This window comes from Perna viridis, chromosome 9, assembly GCF_037379345.1.
Source record: "Perna viridis isolate PV_CMFRI_1.1 ecotype Kerala chromosome 9, ASM3737934v1, whole genome shotgun sequence".
Taxonomy (NCBI): Eukaryota; Metazoa; Mollusca; class Bivalvia; order Mytilida; family Mytilidae; genus Perna; species Perna viridis.
This window is the reverse complement of record NC_142453.1, coordinates 2,749,673-2,770,033: the sequence shown is the minus strand read 5'-3', so window position 1 is coordinate 2,770,033 and position 20,361 is coordinate 2,749,673. Positions and strand designations below refer to the sequence as shown.

General features: G+C 31.2%; 1 protein-coding gene across 3 annotated transcripts in view; it reads right to left on the bottom strand.

The window, feature by feature from the left end:
* The window catches only part of LOC148606112 (uncharacterized), a 125,338-nt gene extending 108,818 nt beyond the window's left edge, over nucleotides 1-16,520 (bottom strand). Inside the window, exons 1-5 of one of the 3 annotated variants that reach the window (XM_088545734.1) lie at nucleotides 16,290-16,517; nucleotides 14,161-14,259; nucleotides 12,737-12,770; nucleotides 5,032-5,059; nucleotides 3,478-3,707 (exon numbers count right to left, since the gene is read on the bottom strand). In XM_088545734.1, the coding sequence (XP_088401860.1) occupies nucleotides 3,684-3,707; nucleotides 5,032-5,059; nucleotides 12,737-12,770; nucleotides 14,161-14,259; nucleotides 16,290-16,377 (273 nt within the window). In that variant the 5' untranslated portion in view covers nucleotides 16,378-16,517 and the 3' untranslated portion in view covers nucleotides 3,478-3,683. Of the gene's footprint in view, nucleotides 1-3,477; nucleotides 3,708-4,958; nucleotides 5,060-12,736; nucleotides 12,771-14,160; nucleotides 14,260-16,289 lie in introns of those variants that run through there. The other 2 variants (XM_088545732.1, XM_088545733.1) reach the window with 2 other exon arrangements.
* Nucleotides 16,521-20,361: the final 3,841 nt, after the last annotated feature.

Below are 20,361 nucleotides of genomic sequence, written 5' to 3'. Positions count from 1 at the left end.
ATCTAAAACATTATAACAAACCAGTTGTTATTAGACCTCAAAATGAGGTAATTCAACAACAAAATGATGATGATGATGAAGGTCAAAATGATAAATGATGCTCATCCTAAAGCCTCTCCACAACAATCAAATAATCACATTCAGAAAAAATAAACTGCCAGTTCGCGCAAATACTCAACAAGCAGTTCAGCCAAATACAAACCAAACAGTGCAAAATAAAAATAATGATGTACAAAATACACAAATAACAGATAATAGAACATATCCATTTAACCGAGCTTTAAGAGGCATGTATAAACATGGTAGACGTGAAATCCGTATGGAATGGAATGATGGATCCAGACAATGGGTCACTGATGATAAGTTTAATGATGCTACGCTTCAATATATAAATAGCAGGTTTACCACAAAGGGAAAAATGAGACGATCTTGTTTTAAAAACAGGAAGTTTTAAAAACAGAAAATTCTAAGTACATGTACTTATATGTAATAATTAAAATATTGTATGAAATAATTAAAATATAAATATAAAGAAAACAAATTATTACATAGGTCATGTATTTTTATAAATTTTATAAATGCATGTTAGAATCCACAAACTAGTTAAGTTGACCCATACGTTAAGTTAAATGATTTGATATTTCTAGGGTTTGTTGTAAGTTCCTAGGGCCGAATCATAATTACATTTTTAGACATATTTGGATTGATTTTCAAAAACATAAAATTGTTTGTATCTAAATTTAAATGATGTTGTCAACCCTTACAGTTTCTGTAGTTCATAGTGCTAGGGTGTACATTCTGCAGACATGCATTCATTTCCTGACATACGTCACTCAATTTTTTTTTCTTTTTATCGTTGTAGGTAAATTTGGAATCTTGCAACACTCCCAAGTATTGACAATCATGGCCCTAATAGCTTTTCTAGTGATTCAACCTGCAACAACTCAAGAAAATAGGATGAATATCATTGAAAGATTAAATTATGGAGTTGTCTTCAAACAAGAATCATACCTGCATATAGCAAAAGAAGCATGGCTTCACACTTTCAAAGTTGAGTTACCAAAATAAATTACTCTCTCTAAAATCTATTTTTGTGAAGATACTGATGTCAATTGTACAACCATTAACAATATGATAAGCTTTATTCATGCTTTACAAGATTCCACAAACAAACTACTCTGTAAAAAGATACAGAAAAGCAATTTTACCATTTATTGGCTCATTGGCTAAAGGTATTTTTGGATTAGCTACAATGGGTGATGTCGAACTGTTAGCAAAACACATAAATAAATTGAACAAACGTTCAATCCTCATGGGAAACACCTTACAACAACATGGATCACACTTGTCATCTTTCATGTCAATTGTAGACAATCGCACAACAAACCTGATGAAAGGCGTACAAAGAAACTCTGAACAAATCAAACATGTTACAGAATATTTTCCGCTTTTCAGGATTCTATGTCAAAAATTTCACAAATTCTTGCAACTCTTGTTAATGATGCTTACATATTGAGAGAAATATCGTAGAGTGATTTTTGTATATTTTTGTAAATAATACTTTTAAACAAAAATAGATAAAATGCGCAAATTTTATTTAATTTGAATTTCGTAATTTAGCTTTATTAATAAAATTCTACAAATAATTTAGAAACATTTCTTTATTTGTTCGTTTACATAATAAATTATCTATTCTTTCCTTTGGCACTTTACATTGAAACTTTTACTATATATTGGGCAAATTTTGTAATTAGGATTAATTTTTAAAAAGCTTTCCTATCAACTCTTTTGTCTGAAACCTTTGAAATATTGGCAGTTATATCTAAGTCAGGATATATGATGTAATTAAGTTGTAGGGAAATATTGTTGTTATAGCAGCGTTATTAGTAAATAAACGTATTTCGTTTTTTTTATATCTGTAGATAACCAAAATTCCAACGATAATCGAACGAATATAATCTAAGGATAATGACAACATGGGGAAAATAGATAAGAACACACCAAAAACAAAGGGACCAATATTCTAGAGTAAATCGCAAGAATGTAATCTGGGGATGAAGACCAGACGGGGAAAACAGATATACACAACAAATAACATAGAATAACCAAAATAGTTCATACCAAGTAACTAAGTAAATGAGGAACACGGATTCCAAAAAACGTTAAGCATCGACAAGGTGCAGCGATAGGGTAAGCGTCTTCTGCTTTTCTAGAAACACTCGCCGATTTGCTCATAAAAGTCAAGTCCAGGGTAGACGAAAGAGAAAGCAAAACTATGATATTTTGAACAAACCAGTTTTCATGGTGTAGATGACACCCATAAAACATAAATCTCGAAGTAACATAGCCCTGTTCCAGACGCCTAATTGTAAGACATCTTTCGCGATACAAACAGCATGCGTAGTAACATTAGGTATGAGTTGTAATATAAAAAAAATGTATACAGTGTTGAAGGGATGTTGCCACCGATGACAGGAAAATTGACATTAAGGAATGAAAAGCCATCGCGTTTCTGGTATAGTTTGGGCAATAGTTTTCCTTTACCATCGATATCTAAGTGTAGGTCAATATGCAGCTGACTTGGCAGTGTCTGTAGAATTCCATATCTCAAATTCTATGGGGTAGATGCGATTTATAATATCCTCGACACTAGGATTGTTTAAAGATAATACCTCATCTATTTAGCGGAAACTAAGATTAGAGGATCTACCTAAACAATTTTCCTTCTTTTGGATTAGATCAGCTATAAAATCAGCCTCTTAAGAGTGGTGGAAGAGGTCGGAAAGAAGAGGAGCACAATTGTTTCCATTGTAATGCCGACCGTTTGTTGATAAACGCGTCCACTTCACTGGACAAATATGATGTAATCCAGGGACAAAGACCAGACATGGAAATCAGACAAACACAACAATGAACATAAAGTAACTAAAATAAGAGTCTATTCTTTCTATGAAAATTTAAATGTGCATATCTGGGTTACCAAAATATGTGGTTTTAGTTCTGGACAAATATGTTCTTGATAAAATACCCCGAGCATTTTGAAAACATCTTCGGTCTATTTGGAAAATGAAATAAGATGAAAAATATGAAACACGTACATTCGCAAAGATAAATCTGCAATCCGAACTCCAATAAAAGCTAGCAGTTTGACCAAGAGAACCGGTCGAGTAAGCATCCCATTGGTTTTCTAAAAAACATCTCCCGAGCGTTGAAACGTTTAATACAATTTTGAAATCGAATCTTGTTTTTTCAAAGAAAATGTACCTCCTCGGGATTGTCGCGACACTTGAAGCTTGTGTAGAGTAAGCTATTTTTAAAGAAAAAAGGAATTGTGTGGTTTTATTGTAATTTGTGTTTCAGATTATCAACCCTGATCTCTTGTTCAGCGTATTACTTCTTTAGAAGGTTCGACAATTTATACTATGTTCAAATAAATTCTATAGGACAATTTGGAAAAAAATACCCTGTTGTATTGCATTAACTTGATAGCAGTTTTAATTGCATGATAACCACATACATGGACAGCATATTATTAAATTAACCTATTGCTATACATATTTAATCAAAAGATAAATATATGCAATTTGTCAGAATGTGTACGATTACTATTAACGATAGGATGACTACACTGTTTTTTTATGTCGTTCAGCTCTCATCATTCTTCATGACTTCTGATTCTCCTTTCATTTCCACATCAACATTGTGACCTAATACGTCATATGAAAATAAAAGAAGCATGTAGCAAACTGTATAGATCATTATTGATGACGTCTAAATAATTGGTGATTTTCATATCAAAACAATATTGCATCACTTTTATTGTTAAATCATATATGCATAGGACAACACCATAAATAATAATAATAAAGGTGAAGTTACCAAAACTCCTCATTCTCTAGTTATTTGTAAAATTGACTAGATATGGCGACTTATTGTAAATGAAGTTCCCTTTGGACTTAATCATCGTTTGACTGCCATACGGATTGTACTTAGCCTTCTACGTTTCCGTATTATATTACTGATTGATATTATATCAATCGCAATTTCAGATGTATATGGTTATATGCCTAGGACTATATGATAAATAGATAAATATATAAATGCTACAATGTTGAGCTGCGCAAGGTAAAATGCTCAATGTTTTTTTTTTTTGTTTTTTGTTTTTGTTTTTTTTTGTTTTTGTTTTTGTTTTTGTTTTTGATTTTTTTTTTTTTTTACAAAATCTGACTTAACAATTGTGTCGCCTTAGAGAAGCAAAAGGGCCTTCAGCCAGAAAAAAATTTCTGGTCCGCAGACTTGGACATTGATGATTTGTTCTAGAAATGCAGGTCAGAAATCGTCAAATAATTATACATTATTCCTTTGTACAATTTGGTTTTACACTTGTTGATTTCTCACTCTACTCATAAACTATTGATAATTTATTGATTTTACAGGACTCGTCGAACTTTATTGTCTTGAAAAATAAATGTAACGTACGTATTCCAGTGTTATTTGTTCTAATTTTACATATATTACAGTGAAAGTTTTTTTTGAATCAGTTATATTCTGTAAAAATTGGCATGTTTATGTTAAGTCTACATTTTAAGTAGGGCTCTATCATCGTAACTATTTTCAGAACTAGAGACAAAAAATATGCATGAATGCGTAGAAAAAAATATTTGATCAAATTAGACTCTCTATTTTGTTTTACCATTGTAAAATAATGTGAAAGTTCACGACGATACATTTTTTTAAACAAATACATATTTATTTTGTTCAGTGCTTATTTTAATAAATTTGAATGAGATTTTAACATGAGAAGGAGTTCTACAAAAAAATTAACGTTCTATTTAAAGGTTCATACAGATTGGAATATTTTGTCTAGCACAGCGGTTTCCGTTTATAAAGTATCAACAGTAAACTGTTTCCAACAAACCGTCATTGTTGTAAACTCTGAAACACATCAAATAACTCACCTGTTTTACAGAGTTTACAAACGAAAAAGCAGCATACAAGGATTACTACAATCACAATAGCTAAAAATATTACCGATCCTACTGCGATCCCGGCAATTTCCCTGAAAAAAATATTCACTGGAATGAAATGAATTAATAAAGATGCATATCTTTCACTCTACCAACTTTGTTAGATATTTGTTTGCTGCTTCTTTTTTCATATTGTGTTATTGTTGTTGAGTGTGTCGTTAGTTTTGTTTTTGTGTTGAATTTCTGTTTTAGCTTAAACAGTGGTTGCAATTGGGATCATCTGATAACTGATTTGCCGAATGAATCGAACGTGAGCTGTATTGAAATTACGTTTAAGTTCCAAATTAATGCCCCAAAATAATAATAAAATGATAATAATAGATGTATAAAATGTGTATTTCATTGATTATAATTTCCATTATATACTTGAAAATGTTTATTTTCATGTTGTCTGTCTTATTTCTTTTATTTTTGTACTTCAAGATGGCTTTTTTTTTTTGCCCCAAGTTAAGTTTCTTATACTTTCCACCATACTTTTATTAGCCGTTGAATTTACTTGTTCACATTCGGTTAAAAAATCAATCGGTATTTTATTTTTTCTTGAGATTGCACATTAGAATAAATACATATCATCTACATCTGAAATCACAATCAATTTGTTTTCAAAACATTTTTCAGAACGTCATTGCGACGACAATTGGTACCAGTTTTATCATATATATTATTTTGTCAGCAATGGTCAGTTGGGTCAACCTCTATCTACTGGATTCATATATATCCAGAGGATAACTTGTTTAGATTGTATCGGATAAATCTTTTAAACAAGTGGGCCCTGGGTTCTGAATTGTCCTGGTCAGAAATCACTACCATCGATAGTTGCCATGAATGTAATTGTTTGAACATACGTCACTGAGACTTTGAATTCTATAACCATTACTAACAAACCACTCGCGAAAGTACACATGCCATAAGACTCCTATAGTTTAAGTAACCGAATTTCGATGTATTTATGATGAAAAATTATAATCATTCGCCTAAGAAGGAATTTGCTGGGATAGATTCGGACCTAAACAAACATTCTGTTATCGTAAAAAGATGCCCTGATCGTTCGAGCCATGGCACAATTTTTCACAAACATTTTAAAATAGTCAGCCAGACAGTAATCAAATTATCATCCAGAAAATGTATGACAGGTTTACTCCCCTGTGTCATGAAATAACACATATACCATGTACCCATCAATAATGCAAATAAAAAAATAATCAAAATATTTATCTATCATTTATGAATAATTTAGATAGAGATTGTATTACATAGCTTTTATTGAAGTATTTCTTTTTGATTAATGTCGGTTCATACTGTTAAAATCCACGTTAAGTATTAAATCATAAGATCATAAATTTTGTTAGCTATGAAAGTTATCATTGTCGTAAATTTGTAGCTTATACTACAGTGATTTAAATATTAATTTCTTTATTCAGATTATATCAGTAATACACAGGAGTCGCCCAATTTAGTTAGTCGTTAAGTATGGCTCCATTTAAAAATCCAGCACAGTGTGATTAATCATCAATCTGATATTGTATCGTACGTAGTGTACAGAACATTTCTTAAAGTAAACCTCTGACTGTATCTTTCTCTTGAAATATTGTATATCATCTGTAACTTATTACAGGAAAAAGTGAAAAATGATGTAATGGAACTTTGTTGATAGTATAAGTTAATAAAACATTAGCTGGAAAAGTCCACTTATTACAAACAAATTTAAATAACATTTTCTGTGTAACAAACACTTTATATTGGGCGCTGAAGCTGGTTCACCTTGACAATTTTGTTACACGAAACACATGATTTGTCTTGCTTCTAAGTTTTACTTTAATAGAAGTATATTTTATTACATTCATCATTGTGGCATGTCATGCACAACAGAGCTCTACGACATTGACTAAAGTGTTTGAATCATCATAAATTCATTATTCGTTAGCATAGTATATTGCACCAATTTTCACTTTTTATCACTACTTTACAAATCACAGATCGTTAGTCATAAGTTGGATTGATAGTTGCACACAAAGGTCCGCGAACGATTTTTAATAAGATTATTTGACACTAAGATTATGAAGAAAATCCTTATTCATGTTCGAACTTGATTGTTTTTTTTATGTTTTTCATTGCAGTATTTGACCTCATGACAACACCTAAGAGATGTGAGTAAACAAAGAAAAGAGTATCTTAAATTCAATTTAAAAATATCATTTAAGGGGTACATGTAGTACATCTACATGCATACAACATCAAGTTCAAGGGAACAATAATAAGAACCTGCATTTGATAAATATACGCAAAATGACAATTTAAGGTATGTTGAATGCATTTCAGAAATGAAACTTTTTGCAAAGCAAACAAATGATATTTTCACACTCTGGTGCCCTTTACTTGGACCAGTATATTAATATAGTTAATGTTGGATTAATTGATATTTAATTCAGATCATGGACTAATGTGATGTGTATCCAGTATAAATGACGATAGAAAAAACATTAATCAACTTCACATTGCAATTGCACCGATTTAGTGGTTTTTTGATATACCAACGTATAGAGTAACAAGGGTCAACGACCTTATCAATTAAGGACTATTCGGTAAAGGTTCAGTTGAGGAGAAGGGGTCATAATATATCTGATTCGTTGGATATAGTATTAAGATTTTGCGGGAACAATATATTAAGGAAAAGAAAGGAATTTATCAAAAGAAAAACTAAGTAAACGGGAGATCTTATTTCTGTACACCAAATACAAAATATCTTGTTAGATATTTGTTTGCTGCTTCTTTTTTCATATTGTGTTGTTGTTGTTGTTGAGTGTGTCGTAAGTTTTGTTTTTGTGTTGCAATTTCTGTTTTAGCTTAAACAGTGGTTGCCATTGGGATCATCTGATAACTGATTTGCCGAATGAATCGAACGTGAACTGTATTGAAATTACATTTTAGTTCCAAATTAATGCCTCAAAATAATAATAAAGTGATAATAATAGATGTATCCATATACTGCAGTTTGTGATGCAACGAGTTAAAAAAAATATAATAAAATTAAATTCACTTGTTTAAACCTTAAGAACAAATAATAATTTCCTGCGTTCCTTGCGTTGTAGTGGTCTCCCTGTTAAACAGAAAGTTCGATGTTTCCTTTAACTTTACTTGTATATCCCCGACTACAGGAAATAAGATACGTTTACACGTAATACACAAGTAAGTCAGTCTTATGAAGTCCTCTCCTATCAGTACATTTGTACAATAGTACAAAATTATACAGTAATGAAAGAACAAAAATTGTTCAGTTTGAGTTTATCAAATGAATAATTAGAAGGCGGTATTGCTTTTTTAGGATTTATCCCTCGATGATATCTTGCATTTTAAAGACAAAAAGTCAAAAAGTTTCTACTTCACAAATGGACGGGTTCAGCTTGTTCTATGTCCAAGAATGAGAACATAAAACGGCTTGATGTTTAAGACATACTACCGAATAAAATGAACTTGGCACGATTTTGAAATATTGATTTTATCAAATATCTTACTGATGACTTTGTTTGATCATTAGATCTAAATGCGTATTTCATTGATTATAATTTCCATTATATACTTGACAATGTTTATTTTCATGTTGTCAGCCTTATTTCTTTTATTTTTGTACTTCAAGATGGCTTTTTTTTGGTTTTGCCTCAAGTTTAGTTTCTTATACTTTCCAGCATACTTTTATTAGCCGTCGAATTTACTTGTTCACATTCGGTTAAAAAATCAATCGGTATTTTATTTTTTCTTGAGATTGCACATTAGAATAAATACATATCATCTACATCTGAAATCACAATCAATTTGTTTTCAAAACAGTTTTCAGAACGTCATTGCGACGACAATTGGTACCAGTTTTATCATATATACTATTTTGTCAACAAGGGTCAGTTGGGTCAACCTCTATCTACTGGATTCATATATATCCAGAAGATAACTTGTTTAGATTGTATCGGATAAATCTTTTAAACAAGTGGGCCCTGGGTTCTGAATTGTCCTGCTCAGAAATCACTACCATCGATAGTTGCCATGAATATAATTGTTTGAACATACGTCACTGAGACTTTGAATTTTATAACCATTACTAACAAACCACTCGCGAAAGTACACATGCCATAAGACTCCTATAGTTTAAGTAACCGAATTTCGATGTATTTATGATGAAAAATTGTAATCATTCGCCTAAGAAGGAATTTGCTGGGATGGATTCGGACCTAAAAAAAAACATCATGTTATCGTAAAAAGACGCCCTGATCGTTCGAGCCATGGCACAATTTTTCACAAAACTTTTAAAATACTCAGCCAGACAGTAATCAAATTATCATCCAGAAAATGTATGACAGGTTTACTCCCCTGTGTCATGAAATAACACATATACCATGTACCCATCAATAATGCAAATAAAAAAAATAATCAAAATATTTATCTATCATTTATGAATAATTTAGATTGAGATTGTATTACATAGCTTTTATTGAAGTATTTCTTTTTTGATTAATGTCGGTTCATACTGTTGAAATCCACGTTAAGTATTAAATCATAAGATCATAAATTTTGTTAGATATAAAAGTTATCTTTGTCGTAAATTTGTACCTTATACTACAGTGATTTAAATATTAATTTCTTTATTCAAATTATATCAGTAATACACAGGAGTCGCCCAATTTAGTTAGTCGTTAAGTATGGCTCCATTTAAAAATCCAGCACAGTGTGATTAATCATCAATCTGATATTGTATCGTACGTAGTGTACAGAACATTTCTTAAAGTAAACCTCTGACTGTATCTTTCTCTTGAAATATTGTATACCATCTGTAACTTATTACAGGAAAAAAGTGAAAAATGATGTAATGGAAATTTGTTGATAGTATAAGTTAATAAAACATTAGCTGGAAAAGTCCACTTATTACAAACAAATTTAAATAACATTTTCTGTGTAACAAACACTTTATATTGGGCGCTGAAGCTGGTTCACCTTGACAATTTTGTTACACGAAACACATGATTTGTCTTGCTTCTAAGTTTTACTTTAATAGAAGTATATTTTATTACATTCATCATTGTGGCATGTCATGCACAACAGGGCTCTACGACATTGACTGAAGTGTTTGAATCATCATAAATTCATTATTCGTTAGCATACTACATTGCACCAATTTTCACTTTTTATCACTACTTTACAAATCACAGATCGTTAGTCATAAGTTGGATTGATAGTTGCACACAAAGGTCCGCGAACGATTTTTAATAAGATTATTTGACAGTAAGATTATGAAGAAAATCCTTATTCATGTTCGAACTTGATTTTTTTTTTTCATTGCAGTATTTGACCTCATGACAACACGCAAGAGATGTGAGTAAACAAAGAAAAGAGTATCTTAAATTCAATTTAAAAATATCATTTAAGGGGTACATGTAGTACATCTACATGCATACAACATCAACATTTCAAGGGAACAATAATAAGAACCTGCATTTGATAAATATACGCAAAATGACAATTTAAGGTATGTTGAATGCATTTCAGAAATGAAACTTTTTGCAAAGTAAACAAATGATGTTTTCACACTCTGGTGCCCTTTACTTGGACCAGTATATTAATATAGTTAATGTTGGATTAATTGATTTTTAATTCAGATCATGGACTAATATGATGTGTATCCAGTATAAATGACGATAGAAAAAAACATTAATCAACTTCACATTGCAATTGCACCGATTTAGTGGTTTTTTGATATACCAACGTATAGAGTAACAAGGGTCAACGACCTTATCAATTAAGGACTATTCGGTAAAGGTTCAGTTGAGGAGAAGGGGTCATAATATATCTGATTCGTTGGTTATACTATTAAGATTTGGCAGGAACAATATATTAAGGAAAAGAAAGGAATTTATCAAAAGAAAAACTAAGTAAACGGGAGATCCTATTTCTGTACACCAAATACAAAAGGAATTTTTAACTAGATTGTTAACGATAACAGTCTAACTAAAATTAGTGAGGGTAATTTATTTTGTTTTAAATATAGCTCATTTACTTTTGTTACTTTGTTTGTGCGATTTTAGTTACTTTATGTTCTTTGTTGTGTATGTCTGTTTTCCATGTCTGGTCGTTGTCCCTGGATTACATTCTTTTGATTACCGCTATAACCTTGGTTCCCTTGATTACTTTTAAATACCAGTAAAATTCAGACACAGGTAGAGGTGATTCATGGCGACGAAAACCGACTGAACATATGATGTAAAGGCCATGACTTTCTAATAACATGCCCCAAAGAAAGAGGATATGAAAAACACGTATCCATTATAAGTTATATATTCTGTATAAAAAATTAAGTTTGTGATAGTTAATGTATTCTACAGAATAATTGTTTCAAAACAAGTAAATTTTAAACACCATTAATTGGCCTTTTATGACCTCGAAGACACATTATAATACATAAACCATAACAACAAGATCATGTCTTAATGTATCATTTTACAATAATTACAACGGTAGAATTATTAGTCAATATCGTTTAACAGAAAAAAAGGCTTGTTTCAAATGACGTTTAAAAACAGTGCAAAAGTGCTCCCGCTGGCTCAAATGATAGAGTTTAAATTTATATATGGTAATTATATTACGTAAGACGTGGCGGTTAATACTCCATTAAATAGATGAAAATCGACTAAACATATTTTGTGCTATAACCATTCAAATATCATTTGATATTATACCGATTTTGTAGGTAAATCGACATTACAGAGATTATTCAAATGGTCTATTAAAATCGAATAAACTTCTCTGCATGACTTTTCTGAAAAGGCTTATTGTGATGGCATGTACTATGCAACAAAACTTAAATCTATGTAAATTCAGTCAACTCCGTTGCGAATTGTTCGTACGGATGGTGTTTTAACTATATAACCTTGAAATTATATGTGGAGAAAAGTAAGAATACATTACCAAAATGTAATAATATATGACTCAATTAGTTGTGTATTGACACTAGGGAAATGGTCAAGTGCAATTCAGACTAAAATTGCAACAGACAGTTAATAACAAACTTTTGCATTTTCATTTATGAATATATTTTGACTGGTTGATTTTAGTTTAACATCTTATTGAAGACATCCCATGCCCTTTAGGGTGAAATCTATCCAGCGGTCTTCCTCATTGTATATGGTTTAGTCCAAACCAGTGAGCCGGAATTTTGATGCTCTAACACACTAAAGCAAAAGCCACAGGTAAGCGTGTCAACCCATCCAGGTAAGCGTGTCAACCCATTCAGGTAAGCGTGACAACCCCTCAGACACAACGTTCTGATCTTATCGTAACAGTCGTCATCCAAAATCTGTATGACTGTTTTCCATGTCTGGTCTTTGTCTCTGGATTGCATTATTTTGATTACCGCTGTAACCTTGGTTCCCTTGATTACTCTTTCGTACTTGAATCAAGCTTCCGGTTCAACATCGAGATGTCTTGTATGACATTAAATGAGAGCAATATTCATTTTAATATGATATTATCGGTATTTTCTCCCCGTGGAACGATGGTGTTTATAAATAACATACATGAATAAGCCAGTGGAACGTTGAAGATGGATACTGTGATAAAGAAAATGAGACGAGTAAGAATTGAGAGACAAGAATATATAACAATAAAAAAAAGTTGGCCTCGAAATAATAAAACCTGTCATTAAGCCAAAAACTATATTGAAATCTTACCCGACAGACAACTTTTCTGAAGGTTTAATGATATCTGTAAGAAAATAAATCATTGGCTACTTTTGTCTGGTATTGATTCGATTTGTACTCAGTTGATTGGTATATTTGTAATCAAATATGGTTATAAATGTAACAAACAGATGTTCATTGTTTTGTGTAGTGCCTCATAGACTTTGTCATCGTGGCATTTTGGAATAAAAAAAATGATTTTTTTTAACTGGGGACCGCAAATATCTCCGACTTATACCAACCCTTAAAATTATAAATATTAAAAATGTAGTAGTTGACACGAAATGTTTGTATTTATATAAAAATTATACAATTTTTTTAAGCAAGATAGCAAAGGTGTGCCACAGAAAACAGCCAAACGCATTAAGCTATATCTACTTGAACTTAGAGTGAACACCCTGAATAGTTAACTAAAATTAAGTGTGGTTTGTCAAACATAGACGAAATAGACAGACAGTTTTACATACATAGGCAGCATAATATGTGATAATACCGGTTTGATAGCAATGTCTAATTTGAACTTCTCCATTCTTCACAAAATCGGGGAATATTTCAATCTGACATCAATAATCTGACTGCATTCCACATAACGTGTCTGCAGAACTTCTGTGAGTTATTTTGTCTCAACAACAAAAAATAAAGGACGACCTATTCAGAATCATATCACAAAGATTCATTAGGAAAGTAACAACAGAAAATTGAAATGGGATGAATATGTTGTAAGGAGGAAACATCGCAAATGTTTCATAGAAATGGACACCAACTGGGGAAAAGATATTGCTACAGACTACATGGAGCATGATAAAGAAAAATAACTAGTGAGCTGGACTAGATATTAAAGTTAATGTCAGAAGTGAAGGCAGTAATTTATGGCGATAGCTAGTTAAGAGACCCATGCACGAAGCGGGTGAAGAAGAATAATTACACGTGTTTCAAAAGGGCATCTTTGAACAAAACAAAGATAAATATACGTTTCCAAAAGTAAAGAGTGTTAAGGCGTTCTCGAAAGAGGATGTCAAATCCAGCTCATAAAAATATGTTTTGTGCTATACAAAACATAGTTACGCGTAGGTTCGGGGTTCTTGTCCACTATAGGATAGAAGTCTTTTTTACGATTCATATGTTTTGATATGTTTAATATATGCTTATAGCATGAGATAAACAATTTCTTTTGATTGACAGTACGATCAGTAAGAACATCTTGTTCGACATTTTTTACATGGTGATGATTGCAATAAATCAAATGCTCAAGTGTGAACAGGATGATATACACAATCATTTGAATTGGACTTTTTTTTATAATTCCTGGACAATTAATATTAAATTCTTTATTATTGTCGTATAAATAACCAACAATGACTGATTATAGCTCAATATTTCCCAATTAACATATGAGAGATAATAAAGTGACTCACCACATGTGTCGCCGGAATACTCCCCTGGACATGTGCATGAATACTTGTGTACTCCTGAACATGTACCACCATTTTTACAAGGGTTTGGTGAACAAAGATCTACATGAAAAGAAATGCATTAAAGACGAACAAGGACAAAAACTATTTTATTCCAAATTTGCAAAAGGTAACTTTGAAATTTCTATTGGCGTTTCATTCCAAATTAACTACAACAGTTTCAAATGTTATGATTGACTAACAAAGAAAACATAATCTGTATCATAACAGATTTTCTGATTGTGCAAATCAGATTATCTACCTACTCCACACATTTTAATATGCAAACCCAGTTTCGTACTCCTGAACATGTATCACCATTTTGACATGAGTTTGGTGAATAAGGGTCTGCAGGAAAACAACTGCATTTATGTAGAAAAAGAAAAATACTTTTGTTCCAAATTTACGAATTTTGAAATGTTTTAAACAGGTTCAAAATGTTATATTCGAATATTTGGCTTTTCAATTTTGACCGCACCATTGAATTAGTGCGACTGTCCACAGTCAGGTCAGGTGATGGTGGTCATTAATATTTCTTTGTGTCGTTATATCACTTTTTAGTTTGACTTAGAAGAATTGTCATCGTTCAGTTACAGTGGATTTTGTTACTTTGTTGTCGCGCCTTCCAGATCTTACGTAAAAGTGTGTTTACACTTATTGAACTTCTTTAGGTTATTTTTGAAACAAACAACTATTTTATATCTAGGATATACGCTAGTGCATTTGTTCCGTTTTTACCATAACCTTTTTTTTTTCAAAGTGCGATATAAAATATCAAAAGAATATAAAAATATAAAACTATAAATATAAATCCGATATCTTTTTGAGGCAACAACATTTGTTCACAATTTGCGGATGTGAAAACTTCAAACAGCTAGTTACAATGTTTTTGTACTTAATGTTTGAACTGTTGTAATATTTTTTTCTGTTATGCTTTATTTGTTTTAATATAAATCCAGCTATTATGTATAAAAAATTATTCGGTATTTTGTTGTTATTCAGTTAATAATATTTAGATACTGCTTTTCTTTGATTTTGTTTTTCGTCAATTTGTTTTTATTTCTATATTGAACTACAACAGTGTACTCTAGTCCCTTGTTTTTAATTAACATCATTTCAACAACGATAAAAAACAAATGAGTGTATGAGTGTTCACGTTCCTGAAGGGCATTTTTAATCAATATTATTATGTTATTTTTGCGCATTTTGGTATGACGATTTCATCGCACGTATACAGGACGTAAAAACTTTAAATATAGCAACCAAAATATAACTTAGACTGAAATTTAATCTTATTTGAAGTGATTTCTCCAAGTATTTATATAAAAAATATCTTTTTGTACACAAGAAAACAAAAAACAAAAACAGAAATATAACAAATTAAAACAAAAGCAAGCTAAAAAGATCAATATATATATCCTGATACTAACACATGCAGCTTTCAGATCACCGATTTGTTTCTTGAATCAACACAAAATACATTAAAATTCAGTAGTTGAAAATACATTAAAGTTAGTGACATTGCTTGCTTTGGCACACACTATTTTGTCACATTGCTTTTGTATTTCATAAAAATTAATACCATTTATATATAAAATATTGATATCTAGAGACATATGTCATGACGTATAAAGATTCTTAAAATTATGATTTAATCATTTGAAAATCGTTTCAAATCGACAAATTATTTTTGTATAATGAAAACCATGACTAAAGTGCAATTGTTTGTTTTTGTTTTTGTTTTTTTTTTGTTTTGCCTTACATGTTTTTGTTTCATATTTATGGTTGGAGAATGACGTCAGAATGTATACATACATACCACATATCGCATATGTTTATGATCATTCGTTAGCTCTTTTATAAAACCCCTAAAGAGGCCCTTCTAAAAATAAAAACAATAAAAATCCTTACAAACCGAAAGAATTCAATATATGCACCTACAGGATTTTTTCCCTATTGTAGTAAAAAAAGGGCCGGTATAAACATATTAAAAACACATTTTCGAATAACACAGTGTCAGACACAATTACAATAATGTAAATCAAAGTATTAATCTTGTATTAATAACATTTTTTATATTAAAATAAACTTACCCGAAAGGCCGTTTCCAGAGTTGACAGATGTAAAACAAAACACGAGACATGCAAGTGAAATAATAAATCGTTCTAATTCAAAAGACATTTTCCCTCTATCAAATAGCAGTGGATAATTTAGCCGACAATAAAATTCAACGTATTCATATTAAATGATTTTTGGTTATTTTTGTTGATGTTGTTGTTATGCTTCATGAATTTTGACTGTAAATAATCACCAACTTCTATACTCGATGCAGTTAATCTATTTATATATCATGTCCATCGTTTCCAGTCGATATGGTTTACTGTTGTCAAAGGGTCCAAAAACCTTATTATGTTCAAAGCCACAAAATGAAGTGAAATAAATGATCAGATCAAAAACAGGCCTGACTGATTGTATTTGAATAAAAGCCTGATTGATCTGAGGTTGTATTTGTTTTGTTTTGTTTGGCTGTTTTTTTGTTTTTGTTTTTGTTTTTTCATTTTGTTTTGTTTTGTTTTGAATAGCGAAAAAAAACTTATGTCTACAACATACACGTCGTACCTTTATAAAGTAGTTTTGGTATTGTTTTGCATCTTATGCTTTTTTTGTTTTTGTTTTCATTTGTAATCTTTGCTTTGCATGACGTTTTCATTTATTATTTTGGACTGTGAATTTCTTTAACGTGTCTTAATATCTAACAGATAAGCTTCCGGGTTTTTTTTTTATTTAACATCTAGTTCATGCAGCAATGTTTAAAACTATAAATAAGTTCAAGGTTTTGTTTTCCCTTCAGCACTTGCGTATGGAGTGTTAATATCACAACTCATGTTATACCAGAGCTTGCTTGCCGAAACGACTTTTTGTATCGCTCTAAAACTCTAACAAATAGGCTTCTGGAACAGGGTTATGTTGCTACAAGATTGAAGTCAGATTTATTCAACAGGGCATAGTTTTCCTTTCCTCGTTTGTCTACCCAGGACTTGACTTTTTATGAGCAACTCTGCCGGTGTTTCTAGGAAAGCAGAGGACGCTTACCCTACCCGTGCACCTGGTTCATGCTCCCAGTTTTAAGTGGAGTCTGAGTTGCCCATTTGCTTTTGTTACTTTGTATATATGGTTTTACTTACTTTGTGTTCCTTGATGTGTATTTCTGTTTTCCATACATGGTCCTTGTTCCAGGATTACACTAAAAAAGAAAATTGAAGAGTTCAGTGTTAAATGCAATAATCACATTATTTTGTCGGAGAATAACATTCAATATTAAAACCTGCAAATTAATCAGCTCAGCGACATTTTGGTAAATGGTTAAAAAAATTCTTATTCATTTTACATCACAAAAAAAAAAAATAGATAATAGACGTAGAATTAACTTTCCTGTATTTAATGATATTAGACTTTTGAATGTCAACAATAGTGTAAGACAAATGAAACTTACGGATGCTCGTACTAATACATTACTACCTTCATTAAATGAGAAAATTTAGATTTAAAATTAAATTGTAAAATTTAGTGATACAAGTACGAATACAGTGTAACAGTGAATTTAGTGCATGCAATTCCATGTCCCACATAATGCGGAAATTTCGCACCCTTTTATTTACGATAATATTCTACTCATAGCAAGGAAAGCCCAAAATTCACCAAATGAATAGGTAAACCGTTGAATAGGCTTATTCGTAAGGAATATAGTTATTGTTCTTTTGTCAATCGTTAGGAAAAGGATTTTTTGTATTAACACTGTTTCCCTCATATATTTATAAAAGAAATTAAACTATATTTTAAAACAGTTTTGGCATGACTTAGGTTACGCTATTAATGTGTGATTGATGATGTACCATGATGCCTAACCCCGCTTGGGAGGAATTAGGATTGGATCTATATACGATGGGGACATAACTTTTTGTAGATATAAACTTGTCTGAAGCTGCAATGTCAGTTAAATACTAGTATTTCTTAGTTTGTACATTTGAGTAATTCATATTCAGTTTCTTTATTTCCCTTATAACAAAGGATCTTTTTGAACAGATTATATATGTTTTAAATTTCTGCCACAGTGAACAGATTTTAAAGGGGGAATGTCGTGATCACGCAAAATAACTTAGCCCAGCCGATATTTTTTTTTTTGCGCCTTTCCCAGGAATTTCTGGTGTCTGTATGACTTGCTTTGTTTTGTTTATGTTTCATGTTACTTGAGTAGAAAGGAGCAAATCCCTCACATGTTGATGTTGATGTTTTGTGGCCAGCTTCAACCTGACCTGTCATTGAAGAAAGATGGGTGGCCTTTGGCTGACATTTTCATTCCAGCAGGTTTGGTGTCTCTTCGGGATATTTAGTTCATGCATCATATCATGTTTTGAAGTCTCTTTACAATGTTTATAGCAATGAACTTAAAACAAAAGCGAAGCAAAAGGCTATGAGATGAGCGCAATTACTAAGTAGTCCTTTTTTAAACCAAAAAATTGTCTGTATATAATGTATAAAATTAATACAAATGGTGTAGATTAAAAATTCAAAACAATGATCATATTTAAATATGTCAAATTAATGATTATTCCCGTATTAAATCACTGCCGTCTGCATTCTTGTCTTTACAAGAACTTAATTGAAAGCCAGTTTGTCAAAGGTTCATTTGATAAAATGTGTGAACCTTTCTTTAATTGGTTAATGTGACAGCGTTGTATGATAAAAAGTCACTAACATCAACCAAAGCATACGTTCATTACCACCAAAATGTTTTTTATCACTCCAAATTGGATCTCATGACATTTGTTGCAATAAATAATTACTAATATTTCAACAGTTAAACAAGAGGTATATAGCTAAGATATATCGGTAGAACATTTGCCGGAAGATATAATAAAACGTGATTTGAATGGCTTGTGAAGTTTAATAATGTGTAAACGGTCATGTGATTGGTGTAAGCAGACACCAAACTTAAGCAGTTGATTTACGATGTTCTTTGGTGACTTGACTCTCTGTAGAAAGAGTAATCAAGGGAACCAAGGTTATTTAGAATTTCAGAATTGGAATGTACTGTGGAAAAAATTACCTGAAAACTTGGACATTACTTTACTTGGACATAGAGGTCGAATCATTCTACACATGATATCTTTTTTTTATTAAGGGTTAGGGTGAAACAGATATCTAAGAGTAGTGAATGGATCCAATATTCCTGCGGAGATTCTAAAGAATGCATTCAAGGTATAAATACCAGACAGGAACTAAAAAAAAACACGTACAAATACCTCGGGCTCAACCAGAAACTGGGAGCAAGGACAAAGTAGGGAAGGTGCCTTCTGTTTTTCTACAAACAACCGCCGAGTTGCTAAATATAAAGCAGGTCCTAGGTAGACTGATTATATAAATCATATTGATTTGAAATCGTGTTACTTTACTTAAAATTGTTATTTATTTTGATAATTCTAATTATGAAAATTACTAATGAAGGGTAATAACAAAATTACCGAACTGATATTTAGGGAGTAGTCAAAAGGAATAGTCAAGATGAAACTCTGTATAACAAATAGTAAAGAAGATAATATAAGCATCAACGAAAATTTTAGTTAGAGTGTTATATAATAATTACCATTAATACGAGGGGAAATTCATGGAAAATAAAGCTATTTACATAGGGATAAAACTAGAATTACTAACTTTCTGTAGTATTTTTTAAAAAAAGCACCTTTTCTCACCCTCAATATAAACAAACGACCAATATCATATCAAACGTGTCCTTCTTATTTTTTAGTCGGTATGACATATTAACTTGTTTGAATTTATGTTTTGAAGTAAAAGACATCTTGAAAGTAGGCAGCGTTCTGTTTGATTACGGATTGAAATACTTCAAATAAGCACCGTTGAAGTCTTTAAATTAAAAGAAAAATAACACATTTTCAGTTCGTATTACTCCAAGTCTGCAGGGGCGTGAAATGTCAAGAGATGTAACACTTTCAGTATGATACTGTGTACATTTTTAAAACATGGGAACGTAATGAGGTACCCCTGGTCTACTACAATTGAAAGCAAGATGAGATGCTAAAATTATAACGTGTAAAAGAGAAATCAAAAGAATGCAATCCAGGGACAAACACTTAACATGGAAAGCAG